Below are 20,423 nucleotides of genomic sequence, written 5' to 3'. Positions count from 1 at the left end.
GTTTCACACAAGGGAGACAAAAGGAACACCTTTTACGAAACTACAGTAATTCAACAGCATAAAACTTGTTACAAAAGTCAAATTAAAGGCTCCACTCCTTATCTTCAATGTGCCTCTAAGCCTGACAGCGTGCCGAGCCTTTATCCCCTCTTTGGACTTTAAAATCTCCATTTCTCCCCAAGCTTCGAGGGTGTGTGCTCTGACAGAATGTCAGGCAATTAAACAGTCATGGCTCATTGAGCCGGAGGTGGGTCTACTCCTCCAGGCTCCTCTATAAGCAACGGCAGAAATGAGTACCGCCACTTCCTGCCTTTCCTCGCGCGTTCTTTGACTCACCAACTTCGCAGTAAATCCAGACAAGAAGTTCTTATCAAAGGACACTTTAAGCCATCGTCAAGTTCCACAAGGTTGAGCGGTGCCACCGTCGCGGGTAATTATCCTGTACCAGAATGTAAACGAGGACAGAAAGTGGGACAACAAAGAGGAGCTCTTGTGGGAAGACCTCAGATCTGCAGGGAGTGCTGCAGCATAAACACATAAATGCTGTCACGCTAATGAAGGCACGACAGAGCTGTTAGAGAAAGACTGACAACTTTTTTTTTTTTTCCCTTTTACACCTTTTTCTGCTGTACGCTGTGAAGGCAAGATAAATAAACACCAGGCAGTGGTGTCAGTTAGGATGTGTATTGAGAGGAAAAGCTGCCGCCAAAACCAAAGTTGCTGTGTTCTGGCATTTCTCAGGTGTAACAGGCCTGCAAACGGAGTCGGCTACAGTCTGTGTTTGAACTTTTCCCTCATTATTGGGTGGAAATAAAGAAATGAGCTCAAACCAAAGCTTCCTGTGGGAAAAGCGTGTGTCCTGTAGCACAGTGAGAAATGAGCGCCTACATTATAATTAGGCAAGGAAAAACATACCCATGCCATAATGTTTTCACACAGATGTTTCAACATTACTGGGATTTGCAGCTACTGACTGTAGCTACTAGCCGTAATTACCCCAAAGCTCTATTTTAAGTCACTGACATGTCTTCAGAAACTGGGGGAAAAAACATAGTCTTTTGTTGAAATCTCAAGGTCATAATAAAAACAAAGCATATCCCTTTAAATCCTAAGGTTTTTTGTTCTTTTTGTCTTTGTATAATAAACAATAGTACGATGCCATCTATCGTGTGTACTTTTGTGTAATTGAGGCTGGACCAACATTGTTTTAGAGTCTAGTAATCATTACCTCGTTATAGTTAAAACCAAAGAATTAATAGACACTGTGTTTATTTTTTTGCCATCACTGCAGAATGAAAAAAAAAATAAATAATTGTGAAGTCAAACATTGGTCAAACTTGTGGGTTTACCCTGTGGAGTTGTCACCACTCCATTACAGGACCAGTATGCTTTTCAGTGTAATTTAATAGATTAGCTTGCCATGTTTTTATTTGATCTCAAAATGTTTAACTAATAAAACCAGCATAGGTTATTGTTATTTAATATAACAATATGTCAGCATTTCTAGTATCTGCCAGCTAAATTTTGCCAAAATGCAGCTGATTTTACTAAATGCTGTCCAATATTATTGCAATCTTTAACACGATGTAAAATATTCCCTTGATGTAAACATCCACTTTTTAATTCTTTATCATGTGTAAATAATCCTAAATTTATTAAGAACATAAATAGATCACTGTGAAAACCTTAAAGCAAAAGCAGAAATTACGTGGATTATATGAGCTTTTAGAATTATATGTCCAGATGTGGCCTAGATACAGTGCAATGTTTCTTCTTACTGTAGGAATGCAAGCGAGGAACCACAGAAAAGGCAGTAGGCAACTCACAAAAAAAATGTAAAGGAAATTTCTGCGTCAGTGGCAAGATACCTGTGACAAAAAAACCATCAACTGTTTTTGAATAAATAATGGCACAAACTAAATTAATAAAATGTATGCATTTTCATCCTGGCAAGAAGAAAGGACAGTTTTGGTTTAGTGGGACAGATATCGTTATCAGAGAACTGCTATCTAATAAGGCTCACAAAATGTCCGTATCATGATCCAAAATAAAAACGAATGCTTAAAAAATGGTCACAATCGGTGACAAAAAAAATGTCACATGCAACAATAAGCACCTTGGGTCGAAACATGAGGGAGTTATGATGATTGCAAATTGTTTTTGTGTTTGCTGGGGATCACTTGGTTGAAATTCATAGTCTCCCTTCGTTTTGACAGGGTAGATTATTTTTCACTGTAGATAGATGCAAGAAGAAATTTATAGTGGGCATTTTATTTATCACAATATGTCGTAACATGTTTTCTGCCCATTCAGGCTGCAAGAGAGAGAGAGAGCAAGACTTTGAAAAGAAAACAAAAAGGCTGGAGCAGAGCGAAGTTGCTCTGTTGAGCATTCAACCTTTATAAGATGATGGATTCAGAATCGGCTGTAGCCTTTAGAAAGTCTCAGAGTTAGGGTAAGGATCTGCATTCTCTATGGAGAATATCAATTGTATTCTGTATTTTAAAATAACTTCAAAACAATAGTAAAATAAAACTTATAATGCAGGCAGCAGGACTTATCTGCTGCTGCTCCGCATATAAACAACGAGTCGATATATAACAGCGACGTGAAGGTTTTAATCTTACGACAAATAAAGTTGCAGTTTTAAAACAAACCTAAGGTAAGGGCATGAAGCCAAACTCAGCTAAATGGAAAGTCATTTTCCTTTTCCATTTGCACGTGGTAAATACACCATTGGGAAATACTCTTTGTAGCATCACGTGGTCAGGACAGGGTGGATCAGGTTGGTTGGTTAATGGAATTTGTTGCTCTTGTAAACTTATTTAATGAAATTGCAATAGATGAATTTAAAACCTGATTTAATGTAATCTATGTAAATTACATTTAGCACTTAAGTTGCAGTGGGTAATATCCTGATTTGTTTCTCCAGGAGTCGACTTGGCTTGAGGGATGACAGGAGATTAAATTGGACTTCAGAAATGACCGCAGGCCAGATGTGTCAAACAAGGTCTGTTTGTTTTGAAAGCTTAGATTAAGTGTCTTTTTATCAATATAGCTCATATAAAACATCTCGTATGCAGGCATATGTGAGTCCAGTGAGATGAAAATATGACTGTGACAACAGATCATATTTATTATTGGCTGGATATACTGAAAATAGAGTTTGAAACGCTCAGAATTTGCTAAATAGAAAAAGCTATTTTCCCTTTCAGCCTTAAATCACAAAACAACGCCACAAAACAACAGACCAAGCAAAAAAAAAAAAAGAAAAAAAGAGTAAGTACAACAAATATTCAATCTTACACTGAATTGCATCGTCCTCCAAACCATCCTCTGGTTTGCAGCAAAAAGGCAGAAACACAGAAAATCCTTTTTAATTTAATTAGGTGTGGATGGAAGAATCAATTGATGAGCACAAACAGCTTTAAACAAAAAGGCTTCTTCTGCACAAGGGAGATCAAAAATGCTCTGGTAGTCAATCAAAATGAACAACAACATATAATTAACACTGCATCAAAGTATTTAATGTGTGCCAGTGTTACTTCAAAAATCCATAATTATTGTTAAAACAACAACTTTCCCAGATATGCAACCAATAAAAAACTTATCAAGAACATGGCACATTTTGTTTTGAGGATGCAATATAAAAAACATACCAATAATTTTGGTATTAAAAGCAGGTCCAAGGATTAAAATCGGGTCATTTATTTTTTCAAATACAGTGTCTTTTTTTTATTTTTTTTATTGCGTCATTAAAACCACACAGTTTAATGAATTATATTGGGATTTCTTTTTATGAAAGATCACCACAAAACAGAGCATAATTGTGAAGTAGGGGGAAAAAAAGATACACAATTTTCAACATTTCTTATAAAGAAGTCATGGATTTGTATTTAGCCCCTTTTAATCTGATACCACTAAATAAAATCGCTACATAAAACCCATAACTTAAATGGCCTAAACCCTAATTCCAACCGTATTTTTCAAACCTCCTTCCAACTTTAGCGATAAATTTAAAACTTCAATAGAGTCCAGGAAGCAATCGGTTCTCCACAGTCAACAGCCCAGACCCTCTGCACGAGGACCAGGGTCTGGTTTTTACCAGTTGCCTGTTCTGTGGAGGGTTTTAAAGTGAAGTTATAAATCCACTTGTTCACTCAGTCCTATATCTTTACATCCCATTTCATTGTTGTATTTGTTTTCTTATCTTGTTTTTATATCTGTTTTTAACTGGAGTTGTTTTTATCACTTTGTTAATGTTTAGTGATTTGTTTGAAAGTGCTTAAAATATTATGTTAGAAAATGACAAATGTCGAAAGGGGGTTTGAAAACTTTAAGGCTCTGTGAATATCTACAGACACCCAACAGTCCCTCCATATTGATTTCTGAAAGGAGTTGACAAAGTATGGCTCGAAATAAGCCTCAAGATGGGAGCTTTGTCAGAGCTAAATTGGACTCCAACCCTCGTGTTAACCTTTAACATGACTCAACATTTTAGATTTCAAGGTTACTTGAGATGGATTCTCCTGTAATAACATCAAGATGAACAAACACGGAGACAATCTGACTGGAAATAGAGGTTTGCTCTAGAGCAAGAAATATTTTGGTCAGCCTCGCAAAATCTATCCGTCACTGTTTATCCTTTTCTCTTCTGTTTGCAAAGTACACAATCGCAAGAAGGGCACCGATCACATCCCACCCTTCGCCGCCCTCTCGGGGTAAAGCTGTTGGTTCGTTAACAAACAAAAATCGATAGATGGGGCTGAACAGAGGACAAGTGAAAAGAATTAATTTCCGGCTCCAGGGGTTTACGACGGCAAATCACCTGCTTTAATCAACAGCGTCGAGGCAGAAAGACGAATGATGTTTACGATGTTCTGGTCGAAAACGGCAGTGTTTCACCCCATGTCCTTACCAGTCTGTCCAGGCTTGTGCCAGCTGCAGTGGTGGGCGGCTCCTCCGGGTTGTAGGGCCTGAAGCGGGCGTTGAACACATCCGAAGTACCACGAGCAGACCTCGAGATTTCTGCAAGTTTCGGCTGGCCACAGCCTTGGAAAACCTGCAATTACAAACACACGGGCACACAGCTGGCAGCAGTCTGGATGGCTGTGGATGCTGAAAATAGGAGAAAACATGCAGCGTCTTTTTTTTTTTAAAGTCTCCTGAATCATTCAGTCCGCACCACCAGAGTGACGGTGCTATGTGTCAAAGCTGAGGTAACCGCACTGATAAGTCAGGGAGTTAAGAGCTGTGGTCAATGCTATTTAAGCTGGAAGGGCTTAGTTTTTACAGGCTTTGGGGAAAACACCACAGATCTAGTTAAACCGTCAACAAAACTGCATCTGTTGAATGAGGCAGCCAACAGAGCGTTGAGCTCTGAATGGGAACTGGCATCTAAATCGGTGTAGGCAGAAAAAATATTCCTCACAACCACCTACATTTTTTCCCTTCCTAACTGCAGTTTTGTGGGCAAGGAGAAATGCAGTAAAACACAGGAAACACATTAAATACTGTTAGCTAAACTATGATTATCTGACCAATGCGAAACATATAATTCAGAACCTAAATTGGCATAATTAGAATGTGTTGTACACACCTTAGACACAGTCCAGCGTGACGAGCAAACTGCTTTTTTTTTTTTTTTTTTTTTGAGAAAATATGAGCGGACCTCATCAGAATGTATACGGTGCAGCTTCCATTCTTCTGTGGAGTATATCTGACTTACCCTGAAAGAAACCTGGGCACTGTTATCTTGCATATTCATGATGGCCTCTGAAATCTTGACATCAATCGGATCCATGACAGATTCAATGTTGAAAGGCCCTTCGAGCCTCTGCGCCACCAGCAGCATGGCATCTGTCACAGTGGGAGCAAAAAAAAAAAAACAGGTTAGAGGGATGAGACAAAGGGTGTGGACTGACACACATCTGATTAGTAATGGATGTGATAAAAGGATAGATGTAATGGCACAGAGACAGTGTCTTGCAGGATCCCACAAATTTTAAGGTATTTCTATTGGAATTTTATGAAAAATAGAGGGTTTATGTAAAATGGAACCAGGTTATCAAATTATTTTGAAATAAAAATCCACCTTTTACTTTTTAGAGGCATCTCTACCAGTTTTGCACATACAGAGACTGAAATTGTTTAGCATTTTTCAAAGCAAGGCAGTAGAAGCTCAGCCAGATTAGATTTCGATTTTGTATTTGGGAACACAAGTCTTGCCACCACTGACTTGGACAGGGTCATTTTAGCATATGAACAGCGTTCAGTCTAAACCATCTCACTGCAGCTCTGCCTGAAAGTTTAGGTTTGTTTCAAAGTGAGGATGGTGCATTCAGGGTGGTGCGCAGCAGCAGTAGCATACCAGCACTCGTAGCGCTCTGCATGTAAACCAAACAGTTTAATTTTGGTCTTGCCTGAACAGGGCGCCTTCTTCCGAATGCATGGTGCGTCCCCAACTTGTGGTTAAAACTTTAAACCAAATTCCTTACGACTTTGAGTCAACAAAAGTATTCATATAATGGCTCTCCTAGCCAGATTTGCTAGTAGCTTTGGTAATATTTGACCTGCAGAGCATCACAACTGAGCTTTGGATCTCTCTAGATCGTTCAGAATTCCTTATTTATGCTCTCCTTGCCGAGCCTTTTAGTGTAGGTGGACCACAGTAGATGCTCTATTAAATGTTTCAAGCTGGAGAAATTGTTTTTATTTAATCCAATTCTGCTTCAAACTTTCCAGAACCTCGCCCCTGATGTTTCTGCTACAATCCCTTTGTCTTCATGATGCTGCTTGCCATCCAGTTTTCTCCAATAACTCTCTGAGGCTTTCACAGAAAAACTGGATTTGTCCTGGATGGATAGTTTCTTATTGGCAAATTAAAGGACTTCCACAGGCAACTGGTTGAACTGAACCTCAGGGGAAAGGGGCAGAACTCAAATGCACAGCACATATGTCAGCTATTTATTTATTTTATTCTACATCATAGTTGTGAATTTCTCTGAGTTTGTCTATCACACGATGTCCTGTAACTTTGAAGATTTTTGGTCTTATCATGTGTAATATGGAAAATAAAATAAATGCAAATGAATACTTCTACAATTTAGCACAAGAGTATTAAGCAGTCCACTATCCTGAGGGGGAAAAAAACAACTATTCTAGAAAACGATGAGGAAAACGGTTTCATGTGGGTCCCCAAAGACAATGCTATCAGGGTGCGTCTCAGTTATGTAAATTGCCTTTCTCTTTATTTGTACAACCCTTGCATAATTAGTTGGATTTATTTTATGTGAATTTGTCCTGCCCCGATCTGAAAAGTGCTTTTCAAGCAGACCAAAGGTTACGGGATTGGTTAATAGGCTTTCTTTTTATTGTCTTCCCAAGCCTCTGGTGGGTTCTCAAGCTACAGATATGTTGAGCTCCACTACCTTACGCTGAAAAGAAAAAAAAAAAAAAAAAGGAAAAAGTCTGCTTCTGCTCTTTTGTAGGAATTCTTTAAATACTTCAGTACTTTGCCAGCCCAGTTCGTGGTATACAGAACTATTCATGCATGGGTAAAACAAGCTATTGATCAAGATAAACACCACATATTCGGTTCAAGTTACTAAAACATGACCATTTGTCAGCCAAATGAATGGGTTTCATGTTTCCACTCTTCTTTGAATAAAGCTGGAAACATTTCTAACAGGTCTGCTGTCAAAATGTTGCTCTATTCAGATCCTTCAATCCCCCCCCCCCATCAACTGTGACTGTGTTCCTGCTAAAGTAAAAGCTTCCCGGCAACATAGCGGTGCCAACAACAAGTTTCACAGCAAAGATTATGTTCAGGGTGATATGCAGTGTGAGTTTTCAACCAAACATAATATTTTACGTGCAAGCCAAAAAAAAGTTGTTTTGATCTCATTTTGTGGAAAACAGAACTTATTTTGGCTTTCTACCAGCAATGGTCTTCCGTTTACCATCCTCCCAATATAACAGTCATCTGGTTGAAGGATCTAAAATGTAAGGATTTGTTTGTTTGAACAGGTTTGAAGTTAGTATGTTCTTATAGCTGGGGGCAATTTCAAATAAACCAGTATGACAAACAGCCAAAAATGTTACTTCTCCTGTTCCCCCCCTCACTCATTACAATCATGACTGCTTTTTGATGGAAATTGAATTTTTATGTAGATCCACTTGATCGAGTAAACAAACAGCAGAAAGTGCTGATGAGTTGTTGATTTAATAAAGAAAACAAAAAACAAAAAACTGAAAGCCCAGCACATCTGCTGCAGGAAGGATAGAGGTTTATTAAATTGTCTGGACAAAAGCCGGAAGGGCTTGTAAAACACACGGCTCTTCTCATTACCTCGCATTTCTTTCATGCATCATAAACGACGGCTTTAAAAAGCATGTTGCATTCATAATCCTGAAAAAATATGAACAGAATGGATTTCAAATTAGCTTGATTTTGCACAAGGTTAGCTGAGCGAGTTGCAATAAACAGAATTAAAGAGCTTATATATATATATATATATATATATATATATATATATATATATATATATATATATACCTCGTAGGTAGTCTCTTGCCACAGCACAACAAGACCCAAATACTCCAAGGATTAACGTGAAATGTTCTCTATAGTGGCAGATCTGAGTTTGAAAGTCATGACTAGGGAACAAGACATCACCAAACCACCAACTCCCCACTGAGCAATTTCCAGATCTGGAAGCAGAGACATGTTTCTCTGTCCACAGACCTCCCAGGACAGGACCTCACCAGCAGGCTGTCATAATGACTAAAAATTACCTTGTAACTAAACAAGGTCATCCTGTCATTTGGACACTACGGAAACAATGACTTCTAACATGATGCCTCTGACTTCCTTGGCTGTTTATTTATTCTGCACACAAACCAAAAAAGGAGGCTAGTTCACTTAAAAAGTTTGCAACTTTAGTTACCCCACCCTTGTACACAAACAGATAGGATCTTAAAGCACTTTAATTAGAAAAAGAAAGCAAGATAAGATAGCAAGATCGTACAGAAAACAAAACAAGCGAGCAAACAAACAGAAAGAAATAGAAGGAGCTGTTCAAATTTTCTTTTTTTTTTCCCCAGGAACAGTAAATGTCAGATGAAAAAGGGTTGAAAGAAAAAAAAAAAAAACATTTGGCTCCGGCTCCATTTCTTTTCTAATTATGCTGAATTCAGAGCCTTTGAAAAAGCTCTTCTGTTTGTTTACACTGTGATTTGCAAACAGCCTGTGATACTTGCAAGGATCTTAATATGCCAATTACGTCAGTACTAATTGTGCGGCTTGCACTGCACCACAATTGTAAAGAAGCAATTTACCTGTACCCTGTTACCCTGTACGAGGATGCACCAATATTTTTGAAAAAAATTAATTGATTCCAAACTAAAGAAAAGATAAACGTATCATACATTCTCTAGTTAAGGTAAGGATGTTATGAAACTACAGTTAGAAAGCAGGGAGGAGCTGACAGCTCTGCTGAGCAAATATCAGGTTACACCCCCATGGGCAAATGTACAAAGCTGTTTCTGGATGCCAAATGTGTGCCAACCAAGCAAAAACTCAAGTGGCATCAGACTCCATTTAAACGAGGTACTATGCAATTAGTGGAAGGTCCACCCATATTTATGCAAAGTATAGATTGGTAAAAGTTGAGAGCTGTTCTCGTTTCACAGTTTCCACAAAAAATAAAAAACAAAAAAAAAAAAAACCTGCTGGAATCTGCAGGTAACTTTCTAGCTTGAGAAGGAAAAGAGAAAAAGCAACCTCCTGCGCTGCTGTCTTTACATACTGTGCAAGATGGATGAGACGCGCTGTGGAATCTCTGCCTCGCTTGCTGTGGCGAGGGTGAGACGAAGGACCAAGGGGAGGCGAGGTAGAGTGGGAGGAAGAGGCAGGAAGTGAGTGTACAGCCAGCATCCCATGATATAAATCTAGACCCCTTTTTTTTCCCCTTTATCAAGTTAAATTTTCGGAACGTAATTCTGCACAAGTGTTTTGGTTTCTAATACAATTGTCAGCTTGTAGAGTGTAAAACAATCTGATAGTTTTTAACTTTGATCAATGCTTTTTATCTTGGAATTAATCGATTAAAGATGCGTCTTTCCACTGTCAACGATCTGCAGTGGCACATTAAATCCAACTTATTGATTTTTGAGACATCATTCTGACATGATTCCTCCACCCTGCCTGGCAATCAAAAGAATTTCAAAAGGGAAAATATTTTTCACCATGCTGCATCACATGATAACCTAGTCAGTTTGTAGAAGAGGACAACTGGAAATCTTCTTGTGATGTGATGGTGTTTTAAATGAAGGCTGTCAGAATCTCTTATGACCCTCATGACCAAATAGCTGAGATGTTTCATTTGCTAAGATGATAGTTTTAACTCTTAAATGTACTGCAGTGTCAGAGCTCCGCGTTATAATTAAATTAACTTAAATTCATTATTGACGCCTAGTTTTTAATTTTAGCTGATCATAACACACAAGCAAGAAAAGAAATGTGTATTTTACAATCAAAGATGGTGAAAAAAAAAAGAGGAAAGCTTTCCAAACTCTGGTGGCTTATCAGTAACTCAAAAGACAGATGAAACTACTCGGCTGAAGGAAAGCAGATACTTGGTCTGTCAGAAAGAAAAGACAAGGCGAAGAGAAAAGCAGGGGAATAAGAATAAGAGATGATTGGCTTGGCTGGTTCCCATGGGAGAGGTACTCCTGCATTGCATTCGAAAACTACCTACTTGTAGAATTAATGACTCATTTATGTGGAGTACATGAAGTCCAGCCCGCTGTGGCACCGATGACACACTGAGACAAATTTTGCAGGGCGTCGGTTTTGCAGGGCTTAGATAGGCCACTGGCCAGACAGAGGAAATCTGATTATCAACATGACACAGCCATTTGCAACTAGACACATTTTGTCCCATTTTGGACTGAAGGTTTTTTTTTTTTTTTTTTTTAACAAATCGGACTTACTGGATAGAAATATGGAGACTGAAAGTGACAAGACGTAAAATTACAGCAGGAAAAAAATGGTTAGTTTTAAACCTTAATGTTTAAGTTCATGATATGAAACAACCTTATTTGTTCTGTCTTGCTGGAAAAGGACTGCGGGAAAAAAAAAAAATGGAAAAGGTAATATTACTCTGGGCTCTACCTCTTTACCGAGATTGATGTCCACTTAAATTCAGTCTATGTCAGCCAGCGGTAACCTCCAGTAGACAAGGACAAATAAGGAAAGTAAAGAGGCCCATTTATGGCTCTTTGGCTGCAAAGAGTTTAGCAGAATGAAAAATGGCCTCCAACGTAATTCTGATTCTGCAAAGCATTGCTCATCTGTACGTCACCTGACTAACTAATAGTGCTGTGAGACAAACAAATAAGGGAGGGAAGGAAAAATAATAGTGTTCACAAGGTCACGATAAACAAACAACATTGATGTGGTCACAGAAAGAAAAAAGAAACGAATATTACCACCAGATGCTAATACTAATAAAACAGTTAGTATTAGTGCTACTGCTACTATAACACCTGCAACTAATACAACGAATAACATCACTACCATTCCTACTGTTACTCTGATTACTAATCCAAATAGTACTGCTACTGTGAATGACTTCGCTACAATTAGTATTACTATTGAAATTACTTATTGCTCCTGCAATAACTAATTTGCAATGACTACTTTGACTACTTCTACTGCTGTGAACACCAATGCTACTACCAATATTGGTACCATCAATGCTACTATTACTGTGACATGTACTGCTACAACATCTAGGAACACACATACCGAAACTTAAACTGTAACTAGGGTTAGAAGTATCACCTGTATTACTACTACAACAACTACAATTACAGTGAGTGTGAACATTACTACCACTATGAAAACAAGTCCTACAACCGCTCCCCCCAAAAAACCCCTACCACCACTAACCCATCTGGTTAGCTTTAAATTATCTGTTGTCTGCCTACTAATCTGTAGTATAAACTTTCTTTAGTTGAAACTAAAACATAAAGGTTTCCAGATCCTGATTTGTCAGATCCCTGCTGTAGTTTTTTTACTTCCTTCCTAAAAACTGAACTACGTAGAAAAGTTGCCTGCCGATCTGCATATCAGCGGATTAATGTGTGCGCGTTTGGGAGAGTAAATTGTATTGTACTGTAAAGCGCTTTGGGTGGTAAGTATGACTGGAAAGTCCATTTACCATTTAAATGCTCTTTTACTGAGAATTCCTATAAACACCCACGTTTTGAGAGTGAATAATGGAAATCCACAGAAAGGTTTTGGGTTAATAATATGAATAAATTACCTCTGCAAAGACATTTAGGCTAAAACTGGGTTAATTATAGTCAGGATATCAAAGCCTTGTAAGAAGTTGAAGACACGTTTCAGATGTATAACAGACACTGTTAGCTGATATTGGAGAAACTAATTAAGCAGTGCCAGGCTCTCATAAACTCTGTGCTACAACCATCCACACAAAAAAGAGCAGCAGTATGAAAGTTGTTAAAATAGATCAAATAAAATTTTATTTGTATAGCACATTTCAGCAACAAGGCCTTTCAAAGTGCTTTACACCATAAAAACACAAAAATCAACAACTGAAACACATCATTTTCCCCAGGCCTGTTAGTACACATGAAAATGTTGGTTAGCGTTTCATTAATTATGCTACAAAAGCAACTCAAAGCAGGTGGGTTGCTAGTCTAGATTTAAAAGAACTCAAGTGTTTCCACTGTTTTATAATTTTCCAGAAGTTTGTTCCAGATTTGTGGTTCATAGGAGGATAATAATTTTAGGCAGACCTGTGAAGACACTGTTGCAGTAATCAATGCAACTAAAGATAAACGCATGGATACGTTTCTCTGGATCTTGGTGAGAAATTAGTCCTCTAATCTTGGAAATGTTCTTCAGGTGGTGGAAGGCCGGCTTTGTAATTGTCTTTATGTGGCTCTGAATAGCTGTGGTTTGAAATTATGATTCAACATAAAATATCACCAATACTTAATCAAATTTTTACCTGGGCTTGTGGCTGACAGGCATTTTGATGGACAAGTATAAATGAAGCCGACAAAGAGCTTTTGTTCAGAACGAAATATTACTGTGGTGCTAAAAAGGTAACAATCATTTAGAGAAAACAAAAGTGATGTAACGTTTCATGGTGCAGTCATCCAAGAAATATCAACAGTTATGGCCACAACCTAAGAGAGTGTTTGTTAACAACTTATTTTTACAAAGTTTTGAGTGTCAGGATTTACTGTGAATTGACCACCATAAATCGCCATGAAGAGTATTCAGAAGAAACTTTTTACGCGAGTATTAAAAGTTAATTTAAGCCCAAACACCTAATTTGCACTGTATTTTAGCCATGGCTAGCTTAGGGCACAGTGTTAAAGACAAGGTAGGTAGCTGATGTTATTTGAACTGAATTTGAAGAATAGGGTGGATGAAATTAACAGTAAAGCATTAAATAGCTTCTTAGGCTACTATAAAATCATATTCAATTTAAATATTTACTTATAATCATGGAAAAATGGTTCAATTTCAGTAGAGAAAGCATAAGCATTCCCAAGAAAGCTTTGAAGAAGATTCCGATAACATACAGGGCTGTCACTGGAGCAGAGCTAGCTCAGGAATGGAAGGAGGAAGGTGTGAATGATTCAGTTTGCACGGTGAGGCAGAGAACTTTGAAAACTGTTTTTGGTCAGGTCTCGCCTGAAAAACAGATCTTTAATCTCAATGAGCTATTCCTGGGTAAATAAAAGCTGCAAAGAAACGTCCATACTGGCATGGGGTGAACAGGGATAGGAAAGAAGTCACATCTGTGAAAAGCAAAATAAATAAATAAAAAACACATCAAGCAAAGACTCTGCACAAAATATGAGGACTGGACCAGAGAGCACGGGGATAAAGTCTTTTTTTTTCTTTTTTTTAAAATTCCAGATAATAAACAAATCAATATCAGCATGATGCCAGACCAAGATCTGGTAATGAAGCAGAATAAGTAAAATCTTAAAAAAAATAAAAAAAATCACCATTTCATTTCTGCAGCTTTGCAAATTTTGATTACAGCATGGTTACACAATAAGCTGAAAAAAATATTGACGACCAATTGTTGTTGCTTTGTTGTTCCCTTAAATCTTTGAACGGGAGAAACCCAGCTCACTAGACAGCAAGTGTGACTCACAATGTAAAGTGGAAAATTAAAGTAGCATCAGAAATAGAGCTTCAGCGCTAAACGTATGAGGCAGCATGGTGCACTAATGAGCTGTTCAGGATCAGATCATGTCAGTAATTGCGTACAAGATTTCATAGAGATTCAGACACTGACTGCTGACAGGGAAAGGGCTTTACATGTTTTTTTTTCCCCTGCAAAATTGTTGAAAATGTTGAATTACTACAGCAAAGCCCAATAATTAATAATTAATCACTACCAAAAATGTTTTAACATTTTTCTTTGCATCACATATAGTAAATAAATGACTCCATATGTTAGAAGATGAATGTAATCAACAAAAAAATAAATTAATTAAATTTTACACTTCTCCTCAAAATAAACATCTACTCTGTCTTTGATATGCTTCTTTCATTACAGGTATGTTGTTCATTTACTAAAACCAGCTTGATATTCAGCACTTAAAGCAGATGCCATCTTGCTTGCGTTTGCTGAATTTTAAGCTGTCTTTAGATGCAAGACTCTGGAATAACCTTGCACTCTGTATTAGCAAGTAGTATTAGATGTTCTCCACAAAAATAAAGCATGCGAGAATGATCTTATATTTAATGGATGGTCGAGTTATGTAATCAAAGCCACGAGAAGAAAACCATATATTTCACAGTTAGGTGAATTCAGAAACATCTCTTAATATGTGGTTATTTCACTAGCTGAAAAGTCAGTGAAGAAGTCAAAGGAGCACATTCCTTTGTTGTTCATTTAGAGTCACTTTACTTAGACTAAATAGTACATAAATAAAAAGCGTATCTTGTGAAATAATTCATCCTGCCACTTCTTAGAAGTATGTGTAGATTTTGAGTTGCCTTGTTTTGTTTTGTGTGTATTGGGGTAAAGGGTGTTAAATTCACCTTGTTCTATTTCTTTATGTAGAGATCGGCAACAGTTGTATAATTTATTATTAGCAAAAAAAAATAAAAAATACATAAATAGAGTGGAAAAAAATTGTAATTTATTATAATGAGAAAACTTAAAAGCAGCAGCACATTTAGGATTGTTATTTTACTTATTTATTGAGCTGTTGGTTCCATGAAAGTATCAACAAAAGTCAACATAATTGAAAATATGTTTTTATAAAAGTTACACACTGCAGCTTTAACGGTAGCATTTGTATTTGTGGGCCTCTACAATCTATTGGCAAAAAATATATTTTATCAATGCACATTGATCATATGTAAACAGTGGCATGATTTTTCTAAGTATAATCAGCGGTAAATAGCTGATGAAGGGAATTACATAAAAACATGCAGATTTTAGTATTTGTTCTGATGTTCTACAAAGATGTTAAGTAAAAAAAAAAAAAAACAATTAAACTGTACAAACTCTAGAGTTATAGTTCGGTTCTGTTAGGTTCAGGCTTAAAGTAATTCTTAAATATTACAAACAAGTTTCTTCAGTTGAGAAATAATGTTTAACAGTGAGGCTTCTCTATAACAAAAAACATGCACACAGGAGTTAATAAATGTTTTTTTTTTTTTAAATAGTTACCCAACAACTAATCCGAACAAAGAAATATGTAGGAATAGGGTCATCTGTAAAATTTAAATATTATTAGAAATGCGGCATGTAAATTGGCTAAATTGTACAGTTTTACATTCTTGTCAGAAATCACTTTCAAACAGAAATATTTATTTGAGTCCCAAGACAGCTAGAACCCATCGAGACAGAATGTTAAGATGCACTTAACCAGCATCAATCTATCGGAGTGGGACAGGTTTACATCCTTATGGTGAAGAGGATGGGATTTAGAGAAATTACATTTTTTTCATGTAAACACTCCAGCATCCTTGTAAGCAGAAGCTGTTTGTGCCGTCTGAGTTTCGGCCATTGACTGACCAGTTAAGTGATCCTTTGTTGCCAATGCTTTATTCATGAGGATTAGTTTCCACAAAGGGAAGGTTTTGCTGCCTTGAAATTAAATAAACAGGTTGCAGCAGGATCCAGTTACCAAGTGAAACAAATCAGCTAATTAAGAAGAAATGAGCAGATAGAATCGATGCAGATTGCTTCCAGTGGTGACATGCCTCTCCGGGGGGAATAATAAAAGCCTGTAAACACCAGCGCAACAAGACAGGAAAAAAAATAAAAAATAAAAAAATATATATATATATGTATATACAAGCATATTAAAGACTGGCAGAGTCGACCAGTTCACTTCAGACTTTTAAAGGACTGCGAACATGCCAGAGGAAAAATAAATAAATAAATTTAAAAAAAATCATCACAGGAATCAGAAGCTCGTCAGCAGAAAAAAAAAGACAAATAAAAGTCAGAACTGTAGAAGACAATATTTTTCAACAGTCCTTGTGATTGATATGCAAACCACCTGGAAGGCAGGAGGCCATAAAGGAGAAAGGAGGGTGGCAAATAACAGAAACAATGGCAAAAACATCCTGACATTTTCAAGAAAAACAACACAGATGTTGAACTGATAAAAGAGAAACAGGAATACATGATCTAAGCGATGAGTATAAAAGATATCCATGGACTGGATACCCAGAGGACTTAGCTGTACATAAACATGGGAATTCTGATCACATTTAGATATGACACACAGATGGACAGCTGTACATAATAATAAGTAGTTAATCTAACAAGAATCTAATCCCATTTTAATTGCATCAAATTCAATATGGCCTACTTTTTGCAATGCATGTTCATTCTGTGTAACAGGGTACTGTAAAGGGGTACTCTATATAAATTTCAAATACACTTAAAGTTAGCACTACGGCTTGAAACTCTGTTTCAATATTTTATGCACTAAGCAAGTTTTAGGGTAAGTCAGCAAGGATTATGTCCTCCTGTGGGAAAAAAATGGATTAGTTACTGGCTACTCAGCAGAGTGCATTTAATTAGTAGTTCAGGCTGGATTTGTTCAAAACAATATAAAGTAACAAGGTGAAAATCGCAGTATGGCTTTAAAAATGTGTTTAGGTTTTTCCTATGTCATGTATGCTAAAAAGTTTGTTTCTGATAGATAATGAGACAGGTGTATCTCAAAAGTTCAATAAAACAATGTAAAATGACTACTAATTAAATACAATCATCTGTTTTTGTAAGCATAACAAATTATTTTTACCTTTCCCAAAAATTGGTGGAAAAACCCTGAGTGGCACTTCTTACAGTTGCTGACCAGATTTGTGCATGTTTGTACTAATCTTTTGATGACTGTTTTCACCAATTAACTTCATTTGAGTCTGGAAGGCCTCATTTCCATCACCCTAATGAAATGAATCGTTTCCTCCACAAATTCTCTATCATAATGAAGTTTGGATTCCCACAAGGGCCAGTCCAAAATCTTAAAAGTGACTTCTAGTCTGAAGAAACACGACGGCAAAAGATTACTTTCAATGTTTACCTGGGGCATGAATAATTCTGGGATTAACTTTAGGATTTTGAGTTGGGAAACTTTCTTGCATCTGATATTGAAGTGAAGCCACTGGTCCAGTCTTCATAGTCCTGGGATGTCACATGTCACATTTTACTTGATGGTACTTAACAACCCAAATAGTTATTGCTCATTTTGATAATAACTTGTACAAACAGTTAAGCCCAAAGTTATTCACGCACCTGGCAGCTTTGCATTTAATTTCACCACCATGTTTCTTCTGTAAGGAAGTGATTTTAACAAATTGGAGTGTCTGCCAGAATCTGACAGACAATCTTTGGAAGGAGCTTAAGATTTACGATGGCATCTCATCAACATTTCCTATCTAAAAAAGGTCAGAGTTGATAGATCTGAACTCTATTGAACCCATGAATCCCGCTGTCAACAATCTGCAGTGAGTAGACTGTAGATTGTTGATTATTAGAGTATTATTAGTGTTCTCACTACTGAGCGGAACAGTCAGTAGCTCTGCAGCTGAAACAAGGGACTGCATAAAAGAAAGGATCATGTTGATGGTTATTATGTGATTACAAACTTATAAAAACGACCTGGTTTATTTGTGTTTATTCAAGAATATAACCAAAACTAACATAAAAAGCATTTTGGATTTAAAAAAAAACTGAATTCAGGTTGTACTTATTAAGGCATCATGACTGGACTGTAACCCAAATAACCTCCTTGTTATACCCAAGCTGAATTAAGGTAAAATCAGTACATATGTTTGTCGTAAGTGTAGTTTTTGAATAGTATTTTTTAGAGAATTTACAATAACATTTTTGGGGTTAAACTGCCCTTTAAAAGGTAATTCTAGCAAAAAAAAAAAAGTACAGTAAAAATATGATAAATATTTTATATATAAATATATATGTAAAATAAAACCAGACATGAAAATTTGGTCTAAGAATGTTGCCTGTCCTTTATATAAAAGGGTCTTAGCAAGAAACAGAGCCAAACATAAAACTTAAACACATAGAAATGAAAAGGCAGAGCAGTGCACTTTTGTTTCCCCATAATCCAGAAGTAGAATATATTTTCAGGCATTTCTGATTTTTTATTTTTTATTTTTTTCACATTTCTGAGGAAAACTCTTGCTTTTATACCGCATATGTCTTAGTTTGCCTCTGGCTATGCCAGCCTCTTTCAGCACAATACTCTTATTAGAGATGAGGTGAGTTAAAGCTTTGCTTTAATGTGGATTGGCATGTTTTTTTTTTTTTGTTCAGTTTCTCTCATACTTTTGAATTTTTCTAACAAGCGGGTGTTATCTCTCCTGCAACATTAGGGGGGGGATGCTCCTCTAAGAGAATGGATGAATTTTAATTTTCCAAACATCTCTGCTTCTCTGGTCAGTGGAGTCGATACATGATGTTAACCTTAACATATGCAAAGAAAATAAAAACTAATATAGCGCACTGTACCTTGTATGACTATTCCTTTGGGTATTTCAGGCGTCATAAAACTGACTTTATGCCGCAGGATTTGTATCAGCATGCAGCTCGGCCAAAAGGCATTTCTATATACCTTTGAAAAACAGGTAAGAGTTTTCCTAACAATTTAACACTTAGAGCCAAGTCAAAGCTTTTTTTGTGCTCAGATCTCAAGTTAATTGAAAATCATTCAGCCTGTAATGAGCATGAAATGCCAGAGTCGAGACATATAGAACTGGCATTTCCTCTGCACCAGGGAACAATGATCCAATTGACAAGAGCGCTGATAAAGACAAAAAGAACAGTGCTCGGGATTAATGGCAGTCATGCAAAAGTTTCCAAATTAATTCTTTATTGCTTCTCACTGGAATAAATGTAAAACATTTCTGAAAACATCTGCTTTTGAACAAAACACTTGCAGCTATTGAAGGCTGCAACACAACCCGATGTTTGAGTTTGAATACTTAAAACTAATTCCTATATGAATCCGTTGATTCATTGGACGTGTGAATCAATTTCAGTGTGCATAATGTTTATGTGCATGAGCTTCAATGCACTAGAGGAAAAGCAAACAATGCAAGCTGGCATTAATGACACAGTTCCTTTCCAGACACTTCATTGAGTGAACCTGCAGTACTGGGTTGGACCTTTTTTATACTTTAGAAATATCTCAGTTATTCACTGAATAGATTTAACAAGGTGCCAGAAACATTCCTCTAGAGACGATGGTCTATATCAACATGATAGCATCAGATAGTCTTTTGGCACCTGTTCACAATTTTATTTTGTTTATGTTTTTAACCAGATGAGTTAGACATCCCATTCCACCAAGCTACAAAAAAGTGCTCTGCCAGGTTGAGATCTGGTGGCTGTGGAGGTCACTGTAAGTAAATTCACTGTCATGCTCAGGATACCAGTTTGAGATCATTTAAGCCTTGTGACATAGTGCAGCAGCCTGCTGAAAGTACCAATCCAAAGATTTATGCAATGTGGTAACACGAGACAGGCATGGTCATCGACAATACTTAGGTTGGCATGCTCAGCTGGTACTAAAAGGCCCAAAGTGTCCCAGAGAAGTACACACCACTAGCCTCTGGTTCTAGCACCAGGGTGTAGTGTTTATACAAGTCAGGATACATGATTTCATGATTTTTATGTCAAAATTAGACCATAACATCTTGATGCTATTAACACCCATATGACCAGGTCAACGTTTTCCCTGTCTATTTTTACCCAGTTTTAGCGAGTTTGTGAGGAGAAATGCACTGAAACTGGTTGCCATGGTAACAATTTCCCTGTGGTATGTTAGCAAAGGAAGCTAGTGGAAACGCTTGAGCTTTTTCTAATTATTAC

At 37.0% G+C, this 20,423-nt stretch overlaps 1 protein-coding gene across 1 annotated transcript in view; it reads right to left on the bottom strand.

Moving 5' to 3' along the window:
• Nucleotides 1-20,423, bottom strand: part of LOC106922911 (glypican-6-like) — a 98,571-nt gene that overhangs the window by 25,814 nt on the left and 52,334 nt on the right. Inside the window, exons 5-6 of the mRNA XM_014995676.2 lie at nt 5,729-5,859; nt 4,919-5,062 (exon numbers count right to left, since the gene is read on the bottom strand). Of these exons, the coding sequence (XP_014851162.1) occupies nt 4,919-5,062; nt 5,729-5,859 (275 nt within the window). The remainder of the gene's footprint in view (nt 1-4,918; nt 5,063-5,728; nt 5,860-20,423) is intronic.

Source organism: Poecilia mexicana, unplaced genomic scaffold (assembly GCF_051168715.1).
Source record: "Poecilia mexicana isolate PSO_F unplaced genomic scaffold, ASM5116871v1 scaffold_2, whole genome shotgun sequence".
Lineage (NCBI taxonomy): Eukaryota > Metazoa > Chordata > Actinopteri > Cyprinodontiformes > Poeciliidae > Poecilia > Poecilia mexicana.
Note: the sequence above shows the minus strand (reverse complement) of the source record. Positions and strands in the feature narration are given on the sequence as shown.